The sequence below is a fragment of the Penaeus japonicus genome, unplaced genomic scaffold (assembly GCF_977035675.1).
Source record: "Penaeus japonicus unplaced genomic scaffold, GWHDUDI00000001_assembly GWHDUDI00000040, whole genome shotgun sequence".
NCBI classification, from domain to species: domain Eukaryota; kingdom Metazoa; phylum Arthropoda; class Malacostraca; order Decapoda; family Penaeidae; genus Penaeus; species Penaeus japonicus.
The window spans coordinates 6,335,830-6,348,329 of record NW_028234442.1 but is presented as its reverse complement, the minus strand read 5'-3'; the positions used below and the strand labels follow the sequence as shown (position 1 = coordinate 6,348,329).

General features: G+C 43.3%; 1 protein-coding gene across 6 annotated transcripts in view; it reads right to left on the bottom strand.

The window, feature by feature from the left end:
- LOC122250870 (uncharacterized) overlaps window positions 1–12,500 on the bottom strand; it is a 26,483-nt gene that overhangs the window by 12,207 nt on the left and 1,776 nt on the right. Inside the window, exons 2-12 of one of the 6 annotated variants that reach the window (XM_043012567.2) lie at window positions 12,375–12,470; window positions 11,891–12,024; window positions 11,539–11,694; window positions 10,219–10,434; window positions 9,295–9,505; window positions 7,728–7,925; window positions 6,284–6,501; window positions 4,308–4,451; window positions 2,908–2,988; window positions 2,215–2,416; window positions 1–2,071 (exon numbers count right to left, since the gene is read on the bottom strand). The exon at window positions 1–2,071 is cut by the window's left edge and continues 175 nt beyond it. In XM_043012567.2, coding sequence (XP_042868501.2) covers window positions 1–2,071; window positions 2,215–2,416; window positions 2,908–2,988; window positions 4,308–4,451; window positions 6,284–6,501; window positions 7,728–7,925; window positions 9,295–9,505; window positions 10,219–10,434; window positions 11,539–11,694; window positions 11,891–12,024; window positions 12,375–12,423 — 3,680 coding nt within the window. In that variant the 5' untranslated portion in view covers window positions 12,424–12,470. The remainder of the gene's footprint in view (window positions 2,072–2,214; window positions 2,417–2,907; window positions 2,989–4,307; window positions 4,452–6,283; window positions 6,502–7,727; window positions 7,926–9,294; window positions 9,506–10,218; window positions 10,435–11,538; window positions 11,695–11,890; window positions 12,025–12,374; window positions 12,471–12,500) is intronic. The other 5 variants (XM_043012569.2, XM_043012570.2, XM_043012571.2 and 2 more) reach the window with 5 other exon arrangements.

Here is a 12,500-nt window from a genome sequence, read left to right as displayed (position 1 = left end):
GTACTGACACTGGCACAAGCACTGGTACTCTGGACTGTTTTAGTGGACTGACTTTCCTGACTAACTTTGGAAGCTTGGCTTTTGTGACTGACTTTGACCGGCTGACTTTCCTTGAGAGTGCTGGGTCCCAGGTCTGACTTGGTCCGCCCTCTACTTGCCAGGCTCGACATCTGCGACGGGCTGTACTTCAGGGAGGAATTACTGCCCGACGTGCCCTGATTTGGCGAGTGACTATATCTGACTGGAGAGGTGTCGCTGGAGGCATTCATGGACCGGTCAAACTTGGTGGGTTTGGTTGGGGCAGAATCTGTCCTCGTCAGACTCCGAGTCATGGCTGGAGACGGCTTAGACTCAGTGAAGCTGCTGCTCAGGCTTGAGATCTGAGTATCTGAGCGACTGGACCCCAGACTCTTTGACAGGTTGCCAGTGGATTTCACATCCTGCCGGGGAGCATCTAACCGTGGTTCCACCTTGGTTAGGTCAACTAGACGTGGGATTTTTGATGTCTGTGGGGGAAGAGGTGGGAGATTGGTAGCCGATGCAGTGCCACTCGTATTCACTATATCTTTTGCAACAGAATGAATCGTTTCATGACACTTGTCACATATCCGCACCCCAGAACTGCCAAATGACCTTCGCTCGACTTCTGGGGTGAGGGCTGGACTTGGGGGAGATGCACTTGGATCAAGAGTCAGTTCCTCTTTCTTCAAGTTTATAGGTTGTGTATTAACTCCTGTGGTTCGAGTGTCTGGCTTTAACGTCTGGACATAAGCAGTTAACATTTTGGGAGCTCTTGTGTGCTCTGTGAATGAGGTTGTTCCTGTTGCAACAGATCGAGTGTGGAGATTATCACAGTGGTCACAAATTCTGTCAGTGATTCTGTCACTGCTGGAACCCACTGTTTTTGTCTGAACCTGTGAACATTTCTCACATAAAATATCACTGAGTTTCGAATTTCCAACACCAACAGATCTAGTCTTTGTGTAAGTACATTTATCACAAATGAGATCCGTCGTTAGTCCATCTCCTGATCCAACAGACCGCTTCTTTACATTGCTGCACTTGTCACAGACAAGATCCGTGAGTCTCGCACTCCCCACACCCGCATCTACTAGGGACGGCTTGGCCATCACGCCAATACTTTGCATGAGAGGCTGGAACTTGGTCTTGATGAAGCTGGCATCCTTTGTGTTCACCTGGACCCCAGAGTCTATCATGAGAGGTTTCTGCATCTCTCGCCTCCTCTCATGCACCAGGGCTTGGGCCTCCCTCGTCGCCTCCCACTTCTTCTTCGCCTCGGCCAACTGTTGGTTGAGCTCTTCCCTGGAGAAGAGGTCCTTCATAGAGACGCTTGTGTTGAGCCGCTGGTCTCTGGTGTGCACACGCTCAGTGTTGGTGGAGTTGTCGAAAGTGAGTACCGGGGGCGCTAGCTGCGGTTCTGAGAGCCGGCTGATGATGGCAGACTTCCTGCCCAGTTTTTGCAGAAAGGCATTCTTGGGGCTGCCTTCCTTCTCCAATGGGTCCCTGAGGTCTGCATCTATATCATCTGGCTCCACACTCTCTAAAGACACACTGCTCATGCTCAGCCGCCTCTGCTTGTGCCCTTGAAGTTCAGCAGGCGTCCCTACCCCCCTGCTCTCAAAAGTCCTGCGGTTCCTCTCATAGCATTGCATGCAGGGCTTGGCCTTGATCTCCTTTCTCCTGTCCACCTCCACCTTGTCTGTGGTGAGGCCGACGGAGCGTGTGCGTGCCCCCACATGCGAGACTCCGATGTCCCTCGTCAGAACTCGGCAGCTGGTGGACGCATCACGGACGCTCTTCCGAGGTACAACTGGGGTGCTGGGCATGCTGTGGCTCACCCTCTTCTCTGCAACTTGGTCCACGCTCAGGCGCCTCTCAGAGGATGTGTCATAGCTGAGGCGGCGCTCAGAGGTGTGGTCCTGTGCTTCCTTTATGAAGAGAGGTGTGTCTTCTGCCACAGATCGCACTGACTCACATTCTGATCCTTCTGAGAGAGAGCCTCGCCTTGCACGCCGATACGAACGGAACTCTTCCAGGTTTACTCGCATGGCTGCAGGTGAGAAACGGGGTCAAACTGAGTAGAGATAACACAAATGGAAGTGCTCAAATAACACTGACTTAAAAAAACATTTACATGCTCATAGTAGCCTCTACTTAAGCCCAACTAGACAGCACTCATAAGCCTTTTCTTACGTGACTCGCTACGCCTACGAGATGGCCGATGGCGCTGCTTGAGGTTGGCCAGACGACCCTCTAGTTCGTCCTCTGAGAGGTCAGTCAGGTCACCATCCAAGCCAGGTGGGAGCAAGAAGGACACGTCCTCTCCCTTGAGCCTCACCGACTTGAGCTGCTGAAGGAGGAACCGCTTCTCCTCCTTCAGCACATTGAGCTTGACCTGACAGGTGAATGGAATAATGAGAGAAAGGGTGACACCACATTCAGGATGTACAAGGAGCTAGAGAAAACGAATATGCAATGGAAAGAAAAGAGAATATATTATATATTATGTTTCTTGTAATATTAGACTGGACCAGGAGTTTGGAATAAAGGCTGGATGAAATTGATTTTTTGGTTAAAAGGATCATGATCAAAATAATGATACGAAGGTAAAGAAAGAAGATAAAAGCATCTATTCCTCTTTAAAAGTTTCTCCTCCTTCAAAAAAGTTTTCAGATAGACAGGGTGAGAGAGAGAAAGAGAAAGAGAAAGAGAAAGAGAGAGAGAGAGAGAGAGAGAGAGAGAGAGAGAGAGAGAGAGAGAGAGAGAGAGAGAGAGAGAGAGAGAGAGAGAGAGAGAGAGAGAGAGAGAGAGAGAGAGAGAGAGAGAGAGAGAGAGAGAGAGAGAGAGGCTACAACAGATACACAAATATATGAACAACAACTATACCTGTAACACTGGAATGGTCTTCACTTCCTCCTCCAGTTCCTTCAATCGACTCAAACTCGTGGCCATTTGATCGCGAATGGACTGGAATAATTGGGATTGTTAGAGCGGCGATAATGACATGACACAAGGAGTAATGGCGGAAAGTGATACAATCGCGCGATGGAAATCACAATCTGGAGAGTTAGTATTGGTAAGAAGTGATTGTAATAGTAATCCTAAACAATAAAAAGGAACTTATCTACCCATATAATCATAATATGACTTGATGTACATACATAATAGTATCTATAAGGATTACTTTCAACGTCATGACTTGGAGTTGTCTTTCAAAATTCACTCAACTGAATCAAAGTAAATATGAACAAATTGATCTCAGATAAGAAAAACTAAAAAATTAATGAATATGCCTAAAATGATATAAACTATGATATAATAAAAATCAGGAATGCCACAGCACATCAAATGATTCCCATAGGTAAAGCTCTGGAGATGTGAAGAGGAGGGAGGGGAGGGAGGGCCAAGAGGAAGAGATGGAGAGGGTGAGGGAGAGAGAGGGTGAGGGAGAGGGAGGAGTAGGAAGTGGAGTGGGAGGGGAAGGGAGTGGGAGGAGTGGGAGAGAGGAGTGAGAGATGGGGTGAGGAGGAGGGAGAGGATGGAAAGGGAAGGGAAGAGAGGGGAAATGGAGGGAGGAAGGAGGGAGGGAGAGGAAGAGGAGGAGGGAGGGAAGGGAGGGGAGGGGAGGGAAGGGAGGAGGGAGGGAGAGAGGGAGGGAGAGAGAGGGGGAGGGAGGGAGGGAGGGAGGAGAGGGAGGGAGGGAGGGAGAGAGGGAGGGAGAGGGAGAGAGAGGGAGAGGAGGGAGGGAGGGAGGGAGGGAGAGGGAGGGAGGGAGAGGGAAGGAGAGAGAGGGAAGGGGAGAGGGAAGGAGGGAGAGGGAGAGGGAAGGAGGGGGAGAGAGAGAGAGAGAGAGAGAGGGAGAGAGGAAGGAAGAGAGAGAGAGAGAGAGAGAGAGAGAGAGAGAGAGAGAGAGGAGAAGGGAGGGAGGGAGAGGAGGGAGGAGGGAGGAGAGGAGGGAGGGAGGGAGGGGGGAGGAGAGAGAGAGAGAGAGAGAGAGAGAGAGAGAGAGAGAGAGAGAGAGAGAGAGAGAGAGAGAGAGAGAGAGAGAGAGAGAGAGAGAGAGAGAGAGACAGACAGACAGACAGAGATGAATAAAGAAATAGACAGTGAGATAGAAGTGAAAAATAAAAACAAGAGGATCCATAAAAGGGGAAACAGACAGAACAAGTCTCAACTCCTCCGAGCTGGCCCTCCCTCGGATTCTCCCTGGAGTTCCCCTAGAGCCCCGAATCACCCTTGAGGCAGCGAGGGGAAGCAGCGAGATGCCTTTCCGGTGGCCATCCTACCTGGAGCGTAGAGGTGCTGACCCCAGACATGGCGGACGTCATACTCATAGTGTCAAAGTCCTGCATCGGAGACGGATAGAAGCCCCGGCTGCTAGCGTTGAGTGCCGCCAGGGTGTCAGAGAGATGCGGGGAGGGCGACATGTGCTAGACGGCGGGGAGTGCAAAGCGTTAATCAGGCTGTAACGTTAGGGTCCCATCACCACTTCACCGAAAGCCTACCAAAGCCGGCACTTACCAGTTCTCCTTTGGGTTTTTTTTTTTTTTTTTCTTTTTTTTAAGGGGGTTGGGTAGTTGGGTTGTTAAGACACATAACTACAAGAATCAATATAGTTAGGGTCATCTACTATAAGTTGGTAAAATAACATTCAAATAATAATCATTGTAGCAAGAGAAAAAAAAAAAGTAAAAGTTTTTAATCATTCTAAAAAACAAAACAAAAATATATATATACAGACACACATATGCTACATACTCATAAATTAACTAATCTAGTATCAATCGACATCACAATCTCAATTTAAGAGCAAATAAAAAACAGCAAGCACAAAAGCAGCCAAAAGATGCAAGCTCAGAAACAAGAGGGGAAAGATCAGCAAAGCAGAGACACTTCAGTGACACGTCAGAGACACGTCAAAGACTGGGAGGAACCACAATGGATCCATTTCCCAAGGAGTTTGAAAAAAAAAACAGTAGGAAATTAAGAGATAAAACACGTGGAGAGTGAAAGGATATGGCTTGCTGATGCGTCACAATACTCTTCAATAAAAAGATTCTTTGAAAAATGAAAAATATGGCAGAATGATTTAGTGAAGTATAAACTGCCAGCAGCATGAAACAGTAGTCAATGGCACAATAACAAAGTAGAATCTTAATATACTTAGAAAATATGCTCGAAAACACTGCTACTCAATTAAATCCCTTAAGAAATTTTATTAAGGGAAAAGGGAGTGAAAAAAAAAGAAAGAGAAGGAAATAATTTTCATTTTATCTAATATTTTATGCTATCTTTTATAAAAAATATCAACTTATAAGTTGAATTTACCCTATTTCATCTCCAATATATGAAGTAAATAATAATTTGTTGGTCCTCTTAAGCTTACAAAATTAAAATCAGACTGTGGATATTTAGCTGAACCAAAATCATGATTTTCTCAAGAAATAAATATCTCATTAGAGTGAGCTTTGCTCTTCTCCCCTCAAATACCTAATACAGAAGGAAAAAAAATAACATAGTTCTCCGTCAGAAGAACAAAATCAATAAAATGTATGGGATACATAATCACATTAAAAAAAAAATTATATAGCAAGTACAGACCCCTACTATACCAAGTTTACCAGTGAGCCTTGGTTTCGCTCTTGTATCTGAAACATATGCCTCCTTATCATCCTGGTACACATCTTCAATACAAGATACAAAACTAGCGATTCAGACACTAGCAATGCTGTGTGTTAAACTTGGAAGTGGATAGGACTGTACATTTAGGGTTGTTCTTGATAAAATGGGATATAAAAATATTGAAAATTTTTCACTTTTTCCGAACTTGAAACACTTCCTACTGTTTTGCTACAGTTTTAGTACATTAAAAGAGCACAGAGTACATTAAACACACATTAATAGTTACACAAAAAAGAAACGGATTATAACACACATTAATCATTATGCAGTAGTTTTACATTATTCATGGGGGTCACCGGTTAAAGTTAAAAGTTTAAAAAAAGATATAGATATGAACTTTAATATAAGAGGCAACCATTACTTCTACCATTAATGTGGTTTGCAAAGTAGTGCTAACTGAGAAGGGGTAGGGTTAATTTGCACACGTATAAAGTTGCCGCTCTGACTCTACTGCCTCGCATCGTCCCTTAAATGCGTCGACAATTCAAAGAAAGCCAGAGAGAGCGAATCTGAGCGTTAGCGTCTACATCACAAAAAATGCGATCCTGCGACTGACCCACACAGACTAATCAAGCCTTACTTGCTGAATTATTCCTACATTGCCAGGTGGCAGTCCGAGTCCGGGTGAGAGTCCGTTGTTGTGTGGGGTGCTCGGCGAGACCCCATAGCCTCCGCCCAATGGCAGGGTCGAGGACTGGAGGGCCCCACCCTGATGGCCCGGTGTGGAGCAGGCGGAGGACAGGGAGGAGGTGGAGTTGGTGTGCTGGTGGCGGCTCAGCAGCGGCGAGTCCTCCAGCACTGGAACAGTAACAGGGCTCTCAGCTGGGAGTCCGGACTGAACGATCGCCTCTAACCCCAATTCCTGTTCTTACAATTTGAACTTTTTTTGTCTTTGTATTTTCAACTTGTCTTTAAACTTGATTCTTACATGATGTTTGTTAAAGATACTTCCTGAGAGATTATGAAACAAACAGAAACAAGATTTGTATAAGTTACATGTTCCAGCTTACAATGTTAAGCAAACTTAAGCGTTAGCAAGTGTGACAGGAATGCTTCTATTTCTGGACAAATATAATTTTTTTTCCAATAATTACATATTTTTGTTGGTAGACAATAATAATAGATGAAATAATCTATCTGCTTACCACATGAAGCCCATATTCAAACAATGTATTGTAAAAGCTTTTTCCAATCCATCAAATATATATATTTTTTTTTAATCTGTGTCACAGATAACTAACTTACCCTGTACCTCTATAAAAAGGAGGCTTCAAAGCAGCTATAAACCCTACACCTGTCATACCATTCCTCAAACTATTCTTACCTGTGAGTAAAGCTTACTGCAGGAAACTAAGCTTCATGTGTCTGTACAGCTACAGATGGACCTTATCAGCCTTGTAACAAGTTTTTCTTATCAGTTTCACAATAATAAACAATGGTCTAACAAAACAAAAAAATCCAGACAGTGTAAAGTATTGTAGAGACAACTTTGATGATCTCTTCGGACCTAACTGTTGTGAATATGTTTCGTAAGTAAATACTGTGAGAAATTAAACTGGAGTTCATAAAAGTTGCTTCTGCATTAAATGCTTGATACTTAGAACATCAACAAAAAGCACATCACCCAGCAGGATTTCTGCAGAGAAGCTCTTAAATAAAAACAAATAAAATCACATATCCTAAAAGAGAAACTGATGAAATCCAGAAACACAAACACTTACAGAGGGAACTGCTTCATAATACTAGATGTATCGTGCTGCCATGACATTGTATCTGCCATAAAGACTTTTCAAATTATGCTTTTAAAGACAGCAAATTATACTAAAAAATAAAAAAAAAATCTGATAAATATTCAAACAGACGGTTTTGTCATTAAAAAAACAAATAATAATAATAATAACAAGCCATAAAGCCAGTATCTGTCTTCCAGCTCCTACAAACTAAACAAATACAAACCAACCTCAAATAAAATACATACAAATGAATAAGCCTATTTATGACAGAACCTCTTTTCCGTGACTCACTTGTACCTTCCGAGAAGCGGCGGGGAATGCGGCCCCCTATGGTGTATCTGGCCCAGCTGCGGCGCAAGGCCTTCAGCACCGCCATCTGTGTCCGTCCCTCAGCGAGCCCCGGAGCGGTCTCGCCAGGGGTGTGTGTGGAGGGATGAGTGGGAGAGGGCAGGGAGGAGGCAGGTGGGGAGAGGAGAGGTCTGTTAAACCCTGTTGTGAGAGGTGGCGGCAGCGAGAGGGACACAGGAAAAAGGCACGTTCAAAGAGGGAGGGTTGGACAGGGAGACAGACAACCAACATGCAGAGGGAGTGGGAGGGAATGGAAAGAGAAAGAGATGGTGGGAATGGAAGGAAAGGGTGGGAAAGGGAGGGAATGGAAAGTCAGGATGAGGGAGAGGGGGAAAAAAACAATAACAAAAAGAAGCCCCATATCCAGGATAACATGCATGACAGGAGAGAAGCACATGCACAACATTACAATAATTGTAATTGCACATTGCATAACATTGCACCAGAATCACCATTAATTAAGCCCATTAGTAAAAAAGAGCCACAATTTTGTCCATTGATTTGTCCCCAACCAAAATCAGTGAGCATAAAAGGGGGCAACCAAGGATAAAAGGAACGGGAAAAAAGAGAGACGAAAACTGTGAGATCAGATCAATAACATCACTACGTCTACGACTACATTACACAGAGTACAATATTCGGGTCTTGAAGCTAATTCCATTCCCGACATAAAGTGAATGTTTAGATACTTTGAAAAGCTTGATATATAAACAAAAGACTCAATGAGCTGATTCACTGAATAACAGATTTGCAATTAAAAAAGTAAGTAACTACTTATCAATATAATAGTTTCAATAATTATCAATTACAACTGTGTTTAACAGGAAATGGAATTGATCCAAAAACCTCGAAGAACACAAACGACATAGAGCATCGAGTGTGTGAAGCTACACGAGAGTCAAACATACCTCAAGAATACTAATAAACAAAATGTGTAATATAAATGAATAGCTTAACAGCACAAAGAAAAAAAAAGAAGTTACAAAAACAAAACAAAAACAAAAGACAATAATTAAAGCATCTACAAGTAACAGGCTAAGGAAGCAAGCAAGGAAATCTGAGTGCTGGAACTTTGTCACAAAGCAAGTGTTCAGATCTTTATGCTTTGTATGTGTACTCATGACCAAAAGCTGATTCAAAAAATGAGTTATGGAGAGAATAGGAGGGAGGGAGGGAGGGAGGGAGGGAGATGGGGAGGGAGGGAGGGAGGGAGATGGGGAGGGAGGGAGAAATAAGGGAGAGAGATGGGGAGGGAGGGAGGGAGAAATGTGGGAGGGAGGGAGATATAAGGGAGGGAGGGGGGGAGAGACATGGAGGGAGAGATGGGGGGACAAGGGGCCTCTTTACACATTCCAAAAAGAAAACAAAAAATCCGAAGGCTCTAACCCTACCGTCCTCCTCCTCCTCCTCTTCCTTCTCCAGGGCATCCTCCTCATCCTTGGAGGCCACTGGAGGAGGAGGAGGACCAAAGAGAAGACGAGGAGCTACATCAACAACGTCAATAACTTACACTGCCGGGGGAGTGAGTGCGAGCGCGTCACTCCAGTGCCCCCAAGTTTGGGGCTCAAGGAGTGGTGGTGGTTGTGCTGCGGGGGAGGCGTGTGGTGGAGGAGGTCGAGAGAGGGCACAGTAGGGGCTGGCAAGGTATCTGCGCGGCCCCTCTGGTGGTCACTCCGCTCGCGGGAGTTCTCCAGCATCTCTTCGAAGTCGAGCACCGCTTCCTGTTTGGGGTCGGGTGGGGGGAAGGAGCGAGAGGGGAAGAGGGGATGAGACGGTGGTCAGAGGATGTTGTTTATCTGTTTGTTTACTTGTTGGTTATTCTATGTATCTATCTATTAATCTGCGTATCTATTTATCTATAATGTTGGAATTCTAAGGATTGATTACTGGAGTAAATGGCTTATCAATTCATCACTTCATCTATTTTCTCTTTTTCTATGTATGTCTCTATCTGCATATGCCAATGACTCAGGGTTACTTACTGTCATCTATGATTCATATAATTACCAATTTACACATTCATTATCTATTATTTTATTTATTATTCATTATTTGTCTATCTTTTTATCTATCCTTAATGGCCTTCAGTAACATATGATCGTGTGATTTGATCTTCAGATTAATCTAATCATAAAAAGATATTATTCAACCCAAATACTAAAAATATACTGCCCAAGATGCATCATTCAGTCAGACCATATTCAAAGGAAGAAGGCACATGATAGATGATAGAAAGAAAGAAAAAACTCCAAATTTAAAAAAATAATATTAATAAATAAAACTTAAACAAAAACATAGCGAAATAGCAATATAGCGAAAGATGAACTCCCACAAACACACAAACTAAAAAATGTTCCAAAATTATGACATTCAAAACAAAGCTCCCTCTGCTCCCCCTTTAGCCCCCATCAACACCTCCAACGCTGGACTCTACCTGCAGGGCCTCGCTGGCATCCAAGTTGGAGCTGGAGTTGAGGCCAGAGCTGGAGTGGGACGTGGTGTTGATGACGTCCGGCGGGGGAGACATCAGAGGGGTTCTGCATCGTCTTGGGGGAGGGGGAGGGGGCGTCCGTTCCCGGAGCGACTGGGACCTTCGTGCTATCGAGGACGTCTGGTGTTTTAGGCTCTCGATCTTCCTCGGCTCCTCAATCTGCGGAGGGGAAAGGGTGAGTTCTCAACCCTTCCACTACAGGCACTTTTCATAGGGTGGGATCACTGTCGAACTGCATATTCATGTTCAAATTACAAGTTATTCCTTCAGCTGTATAACTGAGGCACTGTACCAAATGTTAATTAGTATAATTTTGCTAATATATCATATATAGACTCATATATCTTACCATAAGTCTAGAAAATAATAGAAAACACAACCCCTTAAGATGCCCTACCCTACCCAGGCCAAACATCTTGAGGTGTGGCTCATCTCAGGAGGACCAAAGAGTCTACTGAAGCTTTGTCAAGCCGCTTTATATAAGGGTGCATCTTTTTATTTGGTCTCTCTTGTCTGCAATACATGTCGTTGATATTTACATTCATTTTAGCTTCTGAGGCTATCCTGATACCATTCTGAAGATACTTTTTCTCTGTGTATACTTTTAGATTTCATTATTAGATGAAAGATGTATGACCGTCATACTTGCAGTAATTTTAGTGAAATGGTAACAAAAATTATCAGTACAATTCTTTAATAAAAAACAAATGTTACTAATACCCTTGGCTGACAATATACCTCTAAATGCAAAATCTGATAACAAAAATACAAATTTTATGATCTCACCTGATCTTCATAAATAATAATCATAATACTAATGATCACCAGTACATTGAAATGCAAGATGATAATTCTACCAGTTTCAATCATTGTTCCTTGCAATGTAGTAAAGGAAAATAGGTGCAATAAAATAAAGAATATAGAACCATTGCCATATGAAACATTAAATTCAAACACTACTTTTAGTGCTATTCTGTCAAAAAAAAAAATAAATGCATGGATTTAATACATAACTCTCCATCTTTTCTTATAATGCTTCAATCTTCTCTCCTAAGTTTACATTTTACTATCACATTATCAAGTCATTAGCCTATAGCTTTCTAGGTCACAATAATATAACACTTGGTTTCATTGAGTAACTGCACCATATCTTACTGCATTTCAGTTCCTTTCACACATTTACATACCACTAACCTCTTTCACATTTTTATCGCCCTATCCGCCCAATCTAATAAGACTAGGAAACCAAGAGCCAAAACTCACAATCTCCAGCCTCGTCTGCGAGAGTTGGTTAGGGGGCGCCTCGTTTTCCTTCCCCGGAGAGAGGCCGAGGAGGACCTCCATGGACTTTGTCTGTCGACGTCTCGCCCGCTTGAGCTTCTTGAGGTGTCGGAGGGTCGGGCTGTCATTCTTCGAGCCCTGGGGAGAGCAAATGAAGTTTGTATAAAATAATTATGTTTAGGTGAAAACATATAAAGAAAACAACAATATAACCAGGTATTCTAAACCTGTTAAAAAGGCTATAAACGCATATCCTCTAGAAATAACTACATAAACAAATCTCATCATTAATGTTCTAAGAATAAAACACACATAAACAATTCTCAATTCCCACCTGTGTGAGCATGTCGCAGTACCGCACAAAGTCCAGGTCGATGTGGTAGCCGTAGGGGCAGCAATGGCACCGCCCTGACCGGCCATTCTGCACATGGCTCTCATACACGCTGCTCCCGGATGTATTGTGAGCAGCTGAGGATCCACAAAGACATATTAAGGTTAGAGTGAGAGGATAAGTGGGAGTATCAGTATGAGTACAAGTGTGAATGTGAGTGTGAATGTAAGTATGAGTGAGTGTGTATGAAAGTATTGAATAAAAGAGGGAGAATCCTTTGTGCATGATATGCATGTGGGTGTGGATATGTGTATATCCATGTACATGTAAATACAAATGAGCACAATGTGTTAATGTGTGTATATGTATATTTCTGTATGTACATTCCTACATTATCCTATGTATGTGCACAGGTATTCCCATACATATATAAAATTGTCCTAATATACAATGGTAAAGCCTCCCTTTCCCATCTCTTTACACTGACCTTTGAGAGGTGAAAGGCTGCTGAAGTATTCTGCTGCGTTTGTCTTCATGTTGCCGATTTAGAGGTGATTGAGATCTCTTCCTAAGACATCAACATCTGGAAAATTAAAAACAATATTATTTAATA